General features: G+C 39.9%; 1 protein-coding gene across 1 annotated transcript in view; it reads left to right on the top strand.

Moving 5' to 3' along the window:
• The window catches only part of LOC141989028 (CD59 glycoprotein-like), a 26,178-nt gene extending 9,126 nt beyond the window's left edge, over positions 1 to 17,052 (top strand). The window contains exons 2-4 of the mRNA XM_074955251.1: positions 2,558 to 2,635; positions 10,548 to 10,649; positions 12,943 to 17,052. Coding sequence (XP_074811352.1) covers positions 2,572 to 2,635; positions 10,548 to 10,649; positions 12,943 to 13,139 — 363 coding nt within the window. The 5' untranslated portion in view covers positions 2,558 to 2,571 and the 3' untranslated portion in view covers positions 13,140 to 17,052. The remainder of the gene's footprint in view (positions 1 to 2,557; positions 2,636 to 10,547; positions 10,650 to 12,942) is intronic.

The raw sequence follows: 17,052 nt of genomic DNA, 5'->3' as shown, positions 1-17,052 counted from the left end.
TCTAGCATCCTGTTTCTGAACAAATAGATCTCTGGACTAATCTGATATAGGAGCTGCTATGTAACATAACTAAATATTACATACTATATCTAAATCCTAGATCTTTTGTAGCTCGATCTATGGACTGTGTATTAATTATATTGATTACTTAAGAAACTCTGAGGTTTGAGAGGTTCTTGTCCAAAGATCAGCCCCATATTATTAAAATTACTGTTTAGTTGGGAACCCCGATGCAACACTCACACTTTAGGAGCCTTTCTGTATTTACAATAGTTTATTAATACATTTCGCAAAGTCACAAACACTATAACCCAGTATGGTAGATAGAGGTAATATAGAATGTACATCTGAACATCCATATACTCACACTGTCCCTTGGAAAACAACCAGAAATGTAGGCCATTATCTTCCTCATCACCATCACCTTCCTCATGATCACCAGTGGCCATCATTCAAGGGCTACATCTGTCTCCCCCCGTACAAAGGCTGGGATACAACTTTTATAATACGTTACGCTGACACCACTTTGTCTAATGTATATTCAGTAGGTTTCTCCCCTCTTCTTTATTTGTATTTCCTCACCCTACTAATGTTGGAGTGCCCTTCTCCTAAAGGTTAGTATATTAATGATCCCAACTTATTATCATATATGTCAGTTCATTGCCATGGCACTCTTGTGGTCAGACATCTGCAGATGTGCCTATCCTAAAATATCCAAAAGCTGATGTTAGCTCATGTTCCTGGGGTTGTTATGGACAAACTTCCCCTTAAACACCCTATTCCCAGTTCCCCAAAACTTAGGCGTGACCACTGGGACATTTATCTATGCCAAAGTTCATAGGCCTCAAGCCTTATGCGAACTGCCGAAGCCAATATCTTACAGGATACAGGCCTGTAGGTTCCTTGCATTACTGCTGAATAAAATAAGTGCTAATACTAGCTATGTGGACTACACTTTCAATCAAGTGCCTTGCATAATGACAGGTTTCAGAGTAGCAGCCGTGTTAGTCTGTATCCGCAAAAAGAAAAGGAGGACTTGTGGCACCTTAGAGACTAACCAATTTATTTGAGCATAAGCTGATATATGCATTTCCACTGCATGCATTCCGATGAAGTGAGCTGTAGCTCACGAAAGCTTATGCTCAAATAAATTTGTTAGTCTCTAAGGTGCCACAAGTACTCCTTTTCTTTTTACTTTCAATCAAGAGAATTATACGTCCACTTAAATTATTAAATGCAAAAAATCTGCATTAATGCAACTTTTATGTTGCAGTTTCAAATCACAAAAAGTCACAAAATCCAAAATTAAGATTACAGTAGAGACATTACCTTGGCCACACTGTACTTCATTTTCTGTAGTCTTTATGGTATGTAACTTATGATTTATATATGTGCCCCGCAAAACAGGAATAGAAAACAGTGTATGTTTAGTATGGCCTAGATACTGATACTGGAACCTTGCCTTTTTACTTTCTCACACTGTATTTTTTTAACTGTGCAGTCTTAATATTGCACAAATGCATTTTTTTAATTTAAATTTTTTATGTGTGTAAATATCCTTAGTGTGTACAGTAGGAATCTAGTTACAAGACTTTAATTAAGCACAATTAAGCAAATGGAGGGAGTTTGACAATCTTCTTGTAGGAGGGATGAAAGGACATGGAGGGTCATAAAATATATGATTCTAATTGCAAAATTATGTCTCTGGTTTGCCCTTTGCAGCTGCCTGGATATACTGTGCCAAGTTCATCCGTGTTATAACTCCATTGGTTTTGGCAAAGTTTCCTCAGGGATACATTTGTGCAGCTGTCCCCAGATTCCCACTTTTGTTTTTTAGGTATTGTACTGAGCCTTAAAAGCCTGTTTATGAAACTGTGCCTTTAGAAAAGATGATATATGCTCCTAAAGAAGTGCCTGGGCTTCTGCTCTGTGACTTTGGCTGTTCGAGTATAACAGCTTGAGACAAAGAGGTAGGGAGAGTTGTGCTACAAAAAGGAATTGCATTGTGCTCCAACAGAAAAGTCTAGTATGGGTTGGGTGGGCTATTAAGCATAGAAAAATAAACAAAAAATAGAAAACACAGAGAACAGAAATCAGTAAATCAGGCATGTCTGTGAGCTGCCTCATGGTGACACTGTGATCTAGTGTTCCTTTCCTAGATAGCTGCCACATCCATATGTAGTATCCAATAATTCTTTGTAGATGCGATATCTTAAGTACTTTGCAAACATTAAGGGACTTGTCCAAAGCCTTCTGATATCAATAAGCTTTGTATCAAATACCAGTGAATTACCCTTCATTACGTCCCTTCTGTAAGGTAGGTGAGTATTATCCCCATTTGACAGATGAGGAAACATGAGCACAAAGAAGTTATGTGATTTACCCAATGCCATAGAAATAGTCTGTTGGGATCAAGATTAGAATTTGGGAGTTCCTGACTCCTGATGCATGTGTTCAGACTACTAGACCTTACTCTTTTTTAATCAAAACTTTCTCTGGTTTTAAATATTACATATTCCTTAGTTTATAACCATTTTTCATTTATTCTTGCTTCCAGATTCTGGAAGAAACATGAACAAAATGAATTGTATCCTGTTCACTGTCTTCATTGTTCTGATTGCTTATTGCAGTTCTGGTAGGTGTCCTGGAGGTTCTGCGTTAACACTTTTCTTACATACATACCAATGTCACATTAAACAGGTGCACAGTGTGGTCATGGATAGAATTTGTCATTATAGACACAAATTGGGGGGGAAGCAGTGCAGTTTATATAAATGTACAGCATTTCAGTGTCACTTTCTGCGGTGAGGGCAGGTTCAGGGGTGGAGGTAGATTTCTGTAACAGAATGTTTTCAAGCTGAAGCAAGAATGCAGGCATACAGTGAATGTCCCATAGCAGTATAGGAATAAAATATTCTGTTTCATTGATATAGTATCAGCAGAAGGTAGCCAGGGGACAAAGGGATAAAAACTGGAAATATTTAGTATAAGCAGATCTAAAATTTTCATAGGATAAGTTTTCAGATGTGTAGACAAATACAATGTTGCCTTCAGGAGGATGGTGTGGCAAAATTTGCTAAAGAAATCTCATGGATCATCCATTGGGGAGGTCAAGATTAAATTTTTATTTAAAAATCTTAATTGTGAATTTAAAAAATTTTAAACTTATTTTTAAAAGAGGCTTTTCATAGTTGTCTGTCTCAGTGTGTGAGCTGGGTATGGGTTATTTTTAAAGAGGGTAGGACTTGCACTTTTCCTGCTCCAGTCTTCTTAGCCCTTCCCATCCTTTTCCTTCTTGCTTGATTTTCTCTCTTTTTCCTTTGACAGCTTATGGAAAGGAAATTTGGGTTTTGGGTTTTGCTTTGTTTTGTTCCCCAGGAAGGATTTGGGGGTGGGGAGGGAGCAGCGGGTCACATGGTACCTGTGAGGAAGATGGCTGCCCAGTCTCAGACCTCCTCACTCAAAACATATCAACTCATCTCTAATCATTACTTTCCTGGAAAACTGGCAATACGTTTCTGTCCTAAAGTTTAAATTAATCCCATGGATAAATTTCAAACTGTTGAATATGGATGCCAATGGAGAAATGAGAGACAACAAAAGACCTAGGCCTGAATCACTTAAGCAACTGAAAGGAGAGACTACACGGCCACAGCAGGACCTAGCCTAGAATATTACAGCACTGAAAGAATTCCTCACAGACAGACTGGATTCAATCTCAAAAGATATTCGTGGCCTCTCTAAAGATACATGTGATGTAAAACCCCATATAACTCACATGGAAAATGAGCTACAAAAAACTGCCATTGAAACCAGGGAAATTAAAGAAAGAACTTTCTCCTTAAAGCTTAGACTAGAGAAACTGGAAGAAAAATAGGATGACTAAGGTCTGGTCTACACTAGGGGAGGGATCGATCTAAGTTACGCAACTTCAGCTATGTGAATAGCGTAGCTGAAGTCGACATACTTAGATCTACTTACTGCCGTGTCTTCACTGCAGTAAGTTGATGGCTGACCCTCTCCCATCAACTCTGCCTGCGCCTCTTGCCCTGGTGGAGTACCAGAGTTGACGGGAGAGTGCTTGGCGATGTGATAAATCGACCCCTGCTGGATTGATTGCTGCCCATTGATCCAGCAGGTAATGTAGACAAGCCCTACGGCTCTCACAGACACAACCTTTGCCTCTTGGGCATTGCTGAGGGTCTAGAGGAGAAGGATATTATCAGCTTTCTTCAGAAACTGCTCCCTGACATACTTAAATTGGACGGACAGCTGCCCCCATTAGATACTGAAAGAGCTCATCCAAGGCCTGGTGCTAGACAATGAGAGTCTGACAAGCCCAAACCCATCGTCTTTAAGCTGCTGAAGTTCAATGATAAAGTAACATTAATGAATGGTGCCAGAAAAGCTGAAATCCTTGTGTACAAAGGCCACGGGATTTCTCTTTTTCCTGTCTTGCATGACTTTCTCATAAGCAAACTAGGGAAATATAGCCTAGGTGGAGCTACTATAAGGTGGGTGCATAACTGGTTGGAAAAGCGTTCCCAGAGAGTAGTTATCAGTGGTTCACAATTAAGCTGAAATGGCAAATTGGTCCTGGGTCTGGTTCTGTTCAATATCTTCATAAATGATTTAGATAATGGCATTGAGAGTACACTTATAAAGTTTGCAGACCATACAAAGCTGGTTTCAAGTGCTTTGGAAGATAAGATTAAAATTCAAAAGGATCTGGACAAACTGAAGAAATGATCTGAGGTAACTAGGATGAAATTAAATGAAGACAAAAGCAAAGTACTCCACTTAGGAGTACAAAATGGGAAATGACTGCCTAGGAAGGAGTACTGTGGAAAGGGACCTGGGTGTTATGTTGGATCACAAGCTAAATATGAGTCAACAGTGTAACACTACTGCAAAAAAAGTGAACATCATTCTGGGATGTATCAGAAGGAGTGTTGTAAGCAAGACACGAGAAGTAATTCTTCCACTCTACTCTGCACTGATAAATCTCAGCTGGAGTATTGTGTCCAGTTCTGGGCACCACATTTCAGGAAAAATATGGACAAATTGGAGAAAGTCCAGAGGAAAACAACAAAAATGATTAAAGGTCTAGAAAATATGAGGAAAGACTGAAAAAATGGGTTTATTTAATTTGAAGAAAAGAAGACTGAGGGGGGCCATAACAGTTTTCAAGTATGTAAAAGCTTGCTGCAAGGAGAGTGAAAAATTGTTCTCGTTAACCTCTGAGGATAGGACAAGAAGTAAGGGGCTTAAATTGCAGCAAGGGAGGTTTAGGTTGGACATTCGGAAAAACTTCCTGTCAGGGTAGGTAAGCACTGGAACAAATTGCCTAGGAAGGTTGTGGAATCTCCATCATTGGAGGTTTTTAAGAACAGGTTAGAGAAACACCTATCAGGAATGGTCTAGTTAATGTATAGTCCTGCCTTGAGTGCAGGGGACTGGACTAGATGACGTGTTGTGGTCTCTTCCAGTCCTACACTTCGATGATTTCTATATAAATAATCAATTTAAGCAATTTTATCAAACTTTATATAAATCAGACAACTAATTTAACTCTAATACATTTGATCATTTTACTGAAGGCCTACCTTTTAATACCCTAAGTTAAGTTTTGTTTTTAATCTGATGGGTTCGGTCACAGAGACCCCCTTGGGACTGTCACCTGACATGCTGAATTTACCTCTGAGCCCCAAAGTTGCAGTCTTTAACCAAAAACTGCTCAGCAGGTCACCTATCTCCAGCACCCAGACACCCAGTTCCCAGTGGGATCCAAACCCCAAATAAAGCCATTTACTCTGTATAAAGCTTATACAGGGTAAACTCATAAATTGTCCACCCTCTATAAAACTGATAGAGATATGCACAGTTGTTTGCTCCCCCAGGTATTAATCACTTACTCTGGGTTAATTAATAAACAAAAGTGATTTTATTAAGTATAAAAAGTAGGATTTAAGTAATAACAGACAGAACAAAGTAAGTCATCAAGCAAAATAAAGCAAAAACATGCAAGTCTAAGCCTAATACATTAAGAAACTGATACAGGTAATATCTCACCCTCGGAGATGTTCCAATAAGCTTCTTTCACAAACTAGACTCCTTCCTAGTCTGGGCCCAATTCTTTCTCTTGCTGCAGTCCTTGTTAGTTCCAGCTCAGGTGGTAACTAGGGGTTTGCTCATGATTGGCAGCCCCCTTTGTCCTGTTCCACCCTCTTTTATAGCTTTGGCCCAAGGCGGGAGTCTTTTATCTCTCTGGATCCCCACCCCTCCTTCTAAATGGAAAAGTACCAGAATTAAGATGGATTCCAGCATCATGTGACATGGTCACATGTCCTGTTAGACCCCCAGCCTCCGTTCTTCCTGGGCTGGCTCACAGGAAGGCTTGCAAGTAAACAGAGCCATTTACAACCAATTGTCCTAGTCAACGGGAGCCATCAAGATTCTAAACCACCATCAATGGCCCACACTTTGCATAATTACAATAGGACCTCAGAGCCATACTTCATATTCCTAGTTTCAGATAGAAGAATGATACATTCATACAAATGGGATGAACACACGAGAGACCTTTTGCATAAAGCATATTCCAGTTACATTATATTCACACTCATAAGCATATTTCCATAAAACATTATGGAGTGCAAGGTCACATATGGACAAAGCTATCACAAGAAATCAAACATGTTATAAAAATATGAATTCTGGCAAGGCCCCTGGGATGGATGGCTTTCTGTCAGATTTCTACAAAACATTTTATAATCAGGTATCTTCTATTTTTTTCAAAGGTCTTCACTGAAACATTCCAAAAAGGAACCATGTCTCATGACATGAGAACTACTTTAATATTAAGAAGAACAAAGGTGGTTGCAACTGTGGTAACTTCCACCCCATATCTCTGTTGAACACAGATAGCACAATAATTGTAAAAATTTTAGCAACACAACTCAACACTATCATCTCATCAATTATACACACAGATCAGGTGGGTTTCATTGAAGGAAGACTGGCTGCTGCTAATACAAGAAAAAATAGCTCACTTGATCCAGCAAGCTCAGATGTCAGATTTTCCCCACATATCGCCTTATCTCTAGGTGCAGAGAAAGCCATTGATAGGGTTGAATGGCCTAATCTAATGGCTGTTCTAAAAAATTTGGATTTTGACCAATATTCCTGAATTGGGTCAGTGTATTACACAACTCTCCCCTTGCTTCACTATCAACTAATGGAATTATTTCTCCCACATTTCAACTATAAAAAGACATATGACAGGACTGTCTCCTCTTGCCCCTCCTTTTTAATCTCTCTCTCGAACCCCTGGCAATGTACATACGTCAGCACTTAGTCATTGAAGGTATGACTATAAACAGGAAAGAATACTAAACCAGTTTATATGCTGATGGCATTTTTATACTATTGAATGTAGTTGATATTTTTTGAAAGATCTCTGGTTTTTGCATTACCTGGAATAAATCACAAACAATGGATATATCCAAAAGACCGGATTCTTCTCAGTTTCAGCATTGTGCATTTCAAATGTGCAAGGGAATCACTTATTCAGGTGTTAAATTTGTCCTAATTTTCCCAAAATTGTTTTTATAAACTATATGTTAAAAGAAATTTCCAAGGACATGGAAAGTGGTGTCCCCTCCCTCTATCTTTATCAGGGAGAATAGAAATAGCCAAAATGAATATTTGCCCAAGAATTACTTTTATCCTTAGTCTGTTACCTTTCAGGATCTTTCCCTTGCTCTTTGCTCAAATAAATAGGCTTATCATACAACTTATATGGAATAAAAAAACAATCTTGCTTGTCACACAAGATCCTTCTTGTACCACTATGGATAACCCGTGCCTCAGGATTAAGGCCTACTCCATGCTTAAAATGATTTCGATAGCAAAAGGATTAACAAAAATTAAAGATATAATGCAAGATGATAGACTGGCCTTCTTCAATTACATGTGTAACAAATATCGGCTACTGCTGTCTCACAGTTCCTTCTCTCCGTGGCTCTGCTCAAGGATTCATGCAAGGATTGGGGAAAATTGGTCTGTTTCAAAGAAGGTTTCACCTGAAGCACACTTGTTATACAAAAACAAATGCACTTGAGCCAAAATTTTCAAAAAAGGATTTGTCATTATCATCTATTTTTTTCTAGTTTTAAAATGGTAACTAGAAACATTCATTTTTGTCATAGTATGAATCATAGAATCATAGAATATCAGGGTTGGAAGGGACCTCAGGAGGTCATCTAGTCCAACCCCCTGCTCAAAGCAGGACCAATCCCCAATCAAATCATCCTAGCCACGGCTTTGTCAAGCCTGACCTTAAAAACTTCCAAGGAAGGAGATTCTACCACCTCCCTAAGTAACGCATTCCAGTGTTTCACCACCCTCCTAGTGAAAAAGTTTTTCCTAATATCCAACCTAAACCTCCCCCACTGCAACTTGAGACCATTACTCCTTGTCCTGTCCTCTTCTACCACTGAGAATAGTCTAGAACCATCCTCTTTGGAACCACCTCTCAGGTAGTTGAAAGCAGCTATCAAATCCCCCCTCATTCTTCTCTTCTGCAGACTAAACAATCCCAGTTCCCTCAGCTTCTCCTCATAAGTCATGTGGTCCAGACCCCTAATCATTTTTGTTGCCCTTCGCTGGACTCTCTCCAATTTATCCACGTCCTTCTTGTAGTGTGGGGCCCAAAACTGGACACAGTACTCCAGATGAGGCCTCACCAATGTCGAATAGAGGGGAACGATCACGTCCCTCGATCTGCTCGCTATGCCCCTACTTATACATCCCAAAATGCCATTGGCCTTCTTGGCAACAAGGGCACACTGTTGACTCATATCCAGCTTCTCGTCCACTGTAACCCCTAGGTCCTTTTCCGCAGAACTGCTGCCTAGCCATTCGGTCCCTAGTCTGTAGCTGTGCATTGGGTTCTTCCGTCCTAAGTGCAGGACCCTGCACTTATCCTTATTGAACCACATCAGGTTTCTTTTGGCCCAATCCTCCAATTTGTCTAGGTCCCTCTGTATCCTATCCCTGCCCTCCAGCGTATCTACCACTCCTCCCAGTTTAGTATCATCCGCAAATTTGCTGAGAGTGCAATCCACACCATCCTCCAGATCATTTATGAAGATATTGAACAAAACCGGCCCCAGGACCGACCCCTGGGGCACTCCACTTGACACCGGCTGCCAACTAGACGTGGAGCCATTGATCACTACTCGTTGAGCCCGATCTAGCCAACTTTCTACCCACCTTATAGTGCATTCATCCAGCCCATACTTCTTTAACTTGCTGACAAGAATACTGTGGGAGACCGTGTCAAAAGCTTTGCTAAAGTCAAGAAACAATACATCCACTGCTTTCCCTTCATCCACAGAACCAGTAATCTCATCACAGAAGGCGATTAGATTAGTCAGGCATGACCTTCCCTTGGTGAATCCATGCTGACTGTTCCTGATCACTTTCCTCTCATGTAAGTGCTTCAGGATTGATTCCTTGAGGACCTGCTCCATGATTTTTCTGGGGACTGAGGTGAGGCTGACTGGCCTGTAGTTCCCAGGATCCTCCTTCTTATAACTCCTTGAGGGGTTATAGCTGTTTTAGGGTACAGCCTGAAGATGGGATCACACACATTTGAGCAAGTCTGATATTACATTTAGCAGGAGGCAGCGATGGACAGACACGTATTTGCTTCTTTGAAAAAAATCAGTAGCATATATTTCAGTGGGAACATAGAATGAGATGGGAGCAAGAAGGGTAAAGGAAAAAAGAGCATAAGAGACAAGGAAGTTAATGATGTGGGAAGATGAGGGAGGTGTATGCTAGTGGTTAGGATTAGGACAGATATTCTAGAATGTTGAAGATTTATGAGAACAGAGATGAGTGGGGGGGGAAAGGAATAAGAAATTAGAGCATGAGATACAAGGAGGTTAATGATAGGAAGGGAGCGTGCTAGCAGTCAGGATTAGGAAAAGATGTCACCAGCATGGTGTTGAAGATTTATGAGAACATGCATAGTTCACGACAGGGGAAAAAAGTAGGAAGAGAGTCAGTTCATGGAACAGAAGAGGTAAAATGATGGAAAGAAAGTAGGGTTGAGGGGTGGGGCAAGAAGTAATGAGAGGGAAAGGACAAAGAGCCTGATTAAAAGGATAAGCAGTTCTGCATCAATGTCACCAGTAAAACAAAGATGTAGGAAACTCAGGTTAATATCCCTGGGGTAGTAAAGCTTAAGGCTCAGTCTGTGCATTGCAGCAGTTGGACGCAGTCCCAATTTGCTTGATTTAAATGCAGCTGCTGTTTCCCTGAACTTGGGTTGATAAATTAAGAGACTCATAAATAATTTGCGGCCTAAGAGGCTCTTGCAGTACTTGAAGAAGAATAGTCTTTTTTTTTTTTATTTGAGGATTTGAAATGGTTTGGTCTAACAGATATTGAAAAGTCCTTCATTATGAGCATTTTGAATTTGTATTAGGAAAGCTGCTGGTTCCTATGTAATGATAAAATATTATTTTCTTGTTTAGGATATGCCCTGAAGTGTTACATCTGTGCAAATAGTCCTTCATTGTGTTCAACCAATGCTACTTGCACCCATGGAGATGATAGTTGCTTACAGATCAGGTTTGGTATGTATACTATCCCACAGAATAAAATAAATACAGAAAAATTAACTCATTCAAAGTCTGTGCATTTCCAGTCTGGAAATGTCAAACTCCGGTTTGTTAATATAGTTCAGGTTGAAATTCCATTTGAATTACATGCTGAGAATGATCATCAGTACATTTTGTTTTTTTGAGCACCTGATGAAGATAATTGGTGGTTTGTGTATCTGATATACAACATTTGTCATATATCCAGGTACATAAAAAAGTCAAATTGAAGTAGTCCAAGTGAATGAATTAACAGCAAGGCAGCATAAGACTGTAGTGGATAAAGTGCACTTCACGTAATTTGTTCTCAGCGTAAATATACTTCACTTAAAATAAACTTATGGTTGAAAAATTCAGAACAATCAAAGCATATTTCAAAAAATGAACCAATTTTTCTGACCCCAGAATGTCATATCCACTTATCTCTTTCAAAGATTGTCATGAGCACCCAGAACATTGGGTGCATGCTTTATTATTGCAGAATAGTAAAGCCAAATATATATAATCTATCATAGGAGTTATTGACCTGAAAACATGAATCTGCCTGGAGGAACAAGGTTTTTCCATGTGTTGAATGCCAAGTGTGGATGACATAAACATTGCACTTATTCTTCATCTTTTCTAAGAATCAGCAAAGGAATAGCAAGGAATGAGGAACTGTAGGAAACCTCATAGGAGGAAAATCTGTTTTCTGGTCTTAATCATATATTTTCCATTATATGGCTTATACTTCCTAGTAGTAAGGAAATGCTAAGAGGCACTGAGAAGCAGTAAGTGGTTCAGTTGGCATGGATTTGAGCTCTTATAAATGATATTCCTTCAGAAGAGAGAGGACTGTTGAGAGAGAATGTTCTTTCTGAGAAAGAAGCGCAGAACTGAAGCAGCTGGCCAGACTGTATAGAACTATATACTCAGTAAGTGAGCTATCACTGTGGGCTTGATTGAAGCAAGCTAGCCTAGAGTTTTGTTATTTCTTTAAGCATAAACTAAAGGAAGCCAGTGACTAGAAGTTTCTTTTGGACGTGGATTTATTCCACGCCTAACTTTTTAAAGGGACAGAATTGTTGGGGTAAACAACCTACCTTGTCAGAGATCCCACACTGCCCAAACCAAACCAAATGGTGGCTTTGCCTCTTGCAATTTGTAGGTTGGGATTCCTACAAGAATGGCTGGGAGATCATATGGTGAGCTGTAAATGGAGCCTTTAACTGAGGGCTTGTCTACATGAGAGAGTTGCATTATTTTAACTGAAAGTGAGATTTTAAATTGATTCAGTTAAACTGATGCAAAAGACTGTGTGGAAACTCTTGTATTCATTTAAGAAAACTAAAATTGAAATAAGCCATTCTTAAACCAATACTATACAGAGTTTCCATGTATCCTTTTGCATCAGTTGAACATCTCACCTTTTTAAATTAGTGTAGCTTTCTCATGTAGACAACACCTAACTCCTTTTGTAAAATAAATGACTGCCAGACTGAAATATGTTTCTACTATATTTAGATTCCACCACACACACTCCCTCTTCCTCACCCCCATTTCATTCTTCGTCTCCAAAATAGGGACTGGCTATGGTGTCTTGTGATAATGGGGGATCTTTAAATGCCCCCAGTTCTGTCACTGTCAAAATGTATTGAAGCTGCAAGCTCGTGAATCCATGAGCATGAAGGAAACTTCACTGGCACAACTAGAAAAGGACACTATTCTATGTAGTGTTTTCATTAAACTGTAGACTCTGTGATGAGAACTGAGCACAAACTGGGCATTATCCAGCAATGAAATAGTTCATTCCAGGTTTCTCTTTGAAAGAACACTTCAGCTGCTAACCCAATCACTCTGTGTAGCTTATGAGTTGTGCTAACTCAAGCTGTTGGCCATAACTGCATCCCCACTGCATTATTAGCTTGAAGAACAGTAGCACTTGAGATTCAACCCAGATCCCTGATGGGCCAACTAGCTCGAGTTTAAAGCACTATTTCAGTTGAGCTAGATATTTGTGTGTAGACATTAAGTTAGAGGTAATACTTGAGTTATATCTCAATTTAATACTGAGCTGATGACAAGCACTTTATCGCCTCACATATTGTGTTCCCACCAGCATGTTGATAGTGTGTGTTCAGAGAAGAACACGTTGAAAGTAGTTTGAATGACAAGAACTGGGCATGTTCAGACCAGGGCAGTGATTCTGCTTCTTTCTACAGAGAAGCAAACAGTATGGTATTCTGCTTCTAACTCTCTTTTTTACTTTTTTTTTTTTTTTTATTAAAAGCTGATTTGAAAACCTATGCCTGCTGGAAACACTCCCGATGCAACATGAATGAGATTGCTGATGATTTTGGTGCTGACAACTTTGATTTCCACTGCTGTCAAAAGGACTTTTGCAACAAGAGTCCAGTCACAGTGGTTAGTAAAACAACCTTCAGCATTGCGACTGTGATGACCATGATCTGGATGCTCTGCTTTTAATCTGGAGATAAAAAGATAAACATATTTTTTTTTCTGTTTGTATTGCTAAATATTTTCCCAGTTCTCTAACTATGGCGTGGTGGAGTGTTGCCCTCTGATTTATAAATCCTGCTTCACAAAGTGCTCTCTCTCGGATAAATTACTGTCAACAGCTGTCTGGAAAAAGGGGCACATTGTGTGTTATCAGTCAGAGAGAGGTAGAACATTCTGTGATGCCACATTTGGAGGAAAATACCATCTTTTAGAAAAAGCCGTTTATGGAAAAAACATGGAAAAATACATATTAAATGCTAGAAAATTGTAATTTCTTGATGTTCTATGAATTTGCAATTATGTTTTTCTCTCTTCTCCAATATGTTTTATTATCCTTCAGCCAGTGAATTCTCCTGCTGTTGTTTAGAAGTAAAATTTCTTATGATCTTATTAATATAGTTGAAATCCTAGTTCTTGCTGAAATATGTTTAGCTATGTTTTGCAAATGAATTATGAAGCCAGTAAAAATTAAATTGAGGGTGCATTTTAAGTAAATAAGGAATGCCCTGCCTCTCTGTAGAGTTCTATGAGCATCCAGGTACATGTAGTTGCTGCTACAGCATCTTGTGTATATTTTATATTCTGCTTATGGTGGCTTTCATAATAAAGATTTGAGCTGAGCAGGTCCTTTGCACAGAAAACAACTTTGTATATTCAGAGTTGTATGCAACTTTCTGGCCTTAGCCTGATATTTTTGTCTAAAAAACAGTTGTGTTTAAAAGGGCACACCTAGCAAAATTTCCAGTATGGATATGCTTTAATTAGTTTCTGCTTGGAAACAGATTCAGCAAATGCAACTAACTCTTTGGGCTTCCAAATGTGGATGTTTCAGAAATAGACTTGTAGAACTTCTTTGTGCAACATTTATAACTGCCAATATTTTATTATTATTGCCGCTAATAAAACATATACTGTATTGCATGAAAAATGCTCTTTCTGTACATGGAAAAAAAACTTTTGACACAGCCTTGATTTTGCTGCCTACTGTACTGGATCACTAAGTGATGGGGATAGACCTTGGTGCTTTAACTATATTTGGGGTCCCTCTTAATCTGTACTCGGTAATATCAAATCTTCCCCTGCTTCCTTAGGGGTGTACTATCCTACTTGCCTTGGGGAAGAGGGGAGTCAATTACCAAAGACATTTCTATTCCTGAGATCCTTGGTCTGTGGTATCCAGAGTCTCCCATGGTGACCAGTATACTTCTGCTTTGCTGCCATAACTATAAGTAGATGAAGACACCATATTATTCCTTGTAGAACATAGAACAGTTTGGTTTTAGTTTCATTTGATCAAAATGATTCCAGCTATTAAGATATTCTGGAATTTATCTGATCACTCAGAACGTGAGTGATGATGGTGATTTTTGATTACTAAAAAAGGACAAAAATAAACAAAACTCTGAGATAAGTATGGTTATTTACCAGAATGCTTGTTACAGTTAGGAAAGAATCCTATGTTGGGAAATGAGAAACCTTAAGTAATTCACAAGGCAGTCTATCTGGGAGTGGAGGCTACATATAATCAATTAGTGTTTCCAGAGCTGTTAGCTGTGCTGGGAAAGGGCCATTTCATTAGGAAATGATGAGGGTTACTAATCTAATTTCAGGCTTCAGAGTACCCCTTTTGTCTGGGTAAACTAACAATTTACAGTAGGGAAAATAGTACCACGAAAGAGACAACACACTAGATGATTCATGGGTGTTTTTCATCCCTACATTAGATGAATCACTGACTTTCTGAGCCAGATACTCCCTCTGTTCTTTATTAGTTCCTAATCTAATTTTTTTCTCTTTGATGCTGAATACTCTGGTTTCAAATCATACTGATTCAGGTAACATCACTTTTTGTTAATTGTTGCTATTGTGTTAATAGCTGTTAATTAGCAGCCATTTCATTGGTTTCCATTTAGCAACACAAGGAGCATATTGGACTTCAAGGAAATTTAGATGGAATCTATAAAATATGCCATAAAGCCTCTAATTATCTTGCTTCTCTTGGAACAACCCTGCCTTTCATCCTTCTTAGAGCTGTTTTCTGCTTCTGCATAATTTTTTTGCTCCAAAAGGAGGAAATGTGGCTGGATTTCCATTTAGAAAAGTCATGGCATCATCAGCCTCTGTTCCAAGGCCCTACCCTCACTTGATTTTTATTATCTTCCTGCTTCCAGAGTGAATGTAATTCCATGATATAACTTTTTAAAATGTAAACAGTTTTCCTCACTCTTAATAAGCACAGTGCCTGGAGCAGAAACGGTCTGCTTTAAGTGCATTGTCTGCTCCCAGCAAAGAAAAGCCAAACAGAAGGGATTCTAGTTCAAATCTTGTGATGCCAGACCAGTGGAAACAAGAATGCTCTTATTAACTCCCATAGTAGGAATTCCACCTTCTGCCCTGTGAGGTGCACCTTCTCCCCTCCGAGAGGAAGGAATTACTTACTTTCTTAATGAAGGAGAAAAAATACTTGGTTTCTTATTCTTGCTCTGTACCCCCCAAAATCAGGCCTGAAGGCAGGAACTGACAGCTGGGCCTCATTAGCAAAGCAGGTCTTTAAAATGCAATAGTTTGGGCTACAGAAGGAGCCCTTGGTTCCACGGAGGAGCAAAATCTTCCTGGGCTGAGAGATCCTCTGTCTATTGGGCTCTGGCCTGAACTACTCAGAGGTTTAGAGACACTGTATGCAGTCTACTTTGGGCTGACACAACAGTTGGTATAGTGTCTACTGTGGATCTGGGTTGTTTATGTAAATTAACCCTCAGGTAAGCCCTACAATATAATCCCGCTTCATGTTTATATCTTCGTGTCTCTCTGAATTTGGCTGAACCTGGTGACCCGGATGTGGCTGCCAGGATCTCCATGAGAGGAAGCTTTTGCTATGTGATAGCCATTTTGCACTGCCTCACAACACAGGCAGGGATTCATTTTACATTTAAAAGTATACCACACAGAAAACTGAAGTGTAATATAGCTACATACACCACACACTTCCCCATTTGAACCATCTGGCCTTAGAGCCATTTAAGAACAGCCATACTGGGTCAGACCAATGGTCCATCTAGCCCAGCATCCTGTCTTCCGACAGTGGTCAATGCCAGGGGCTTTAGAGGGAATGAAAAGAACAGGTAATCATCATGCGATCCATTCCTGTCGCCCATTCCCAGTTTCTGGCGAACAGAGGCTAGGGACACTTCAGAGCATGGTTTTGCATCCCTGCCCATCCTAGCTAATAGCCATTGATGGATCTATCCTCCAGGAACTTATCTAGTTCTGTTTTGAACTCTTCATAACATCCTTTGGCAAAGAGTTCCACCGGTTGACTGTACATTTGTGTGAAGAAATACTTCCTTTTGTTTGTTTTAAACCTGCTGCCTATTAATTTCATTTGATGACCCCTAATTCTTGTGTTATAAGGAGTAAATAACACTTCCTTATTTACTTTCTCCACACCAGTCATGATTTTATAGACCTCTATCATATCCCCCTGTGGCGGGCCTGGCACCACACCGTCCCTTTGTGGCAGGGGTGGGATGCGGTGTCGGAACCTTGCCACTCACAAGTTCACACGCCCATTTCTCTGTGGGTGGCCAGCTGCGGCCTAATGGCCTCCCTCCACACAATCACTCCTTGGTTGGGGTAGTGCGGCCTAGCGGCCGGAGTCCATGTAACTCACCCCAAGCGTCAGGGAAGTGTGGCCCAATGGCCAGGGTCCATATAAATCGCTCCCCGCATTGGAGCAGTGCGGCCTAATGGCCAGAGTATATACAATCCCTCTCACGGGGTAGTGTGGCCTAGTGGCTGGAGTCTATACAATCGCCCTCGCAAGCGGGGTAGTGCGACCTAGTGGCTGGAGTCCAGGGTGAGGGAGAGCGAGCGACAGAGG

The sequence above is a fragment of the Natator depressus genome, chromosome 6 (genome assembly GCF_965152275.1).
Source record: "Natator depressus isolate rNatDep1 chromosome 6, rNatDep2.hap1, whole genome shotgun sequence".
NCBI classification, from domain to species: domain Eukaryota; kingdom Metazoa; phylum Chordata; order Testudines; family Cheloniidae; genus Natator; species Natator depressus.
Note: the sequence above shows the minus strand (reverse complement) of the source record. Positions and strands in the feature narration are given on the sequence as shown.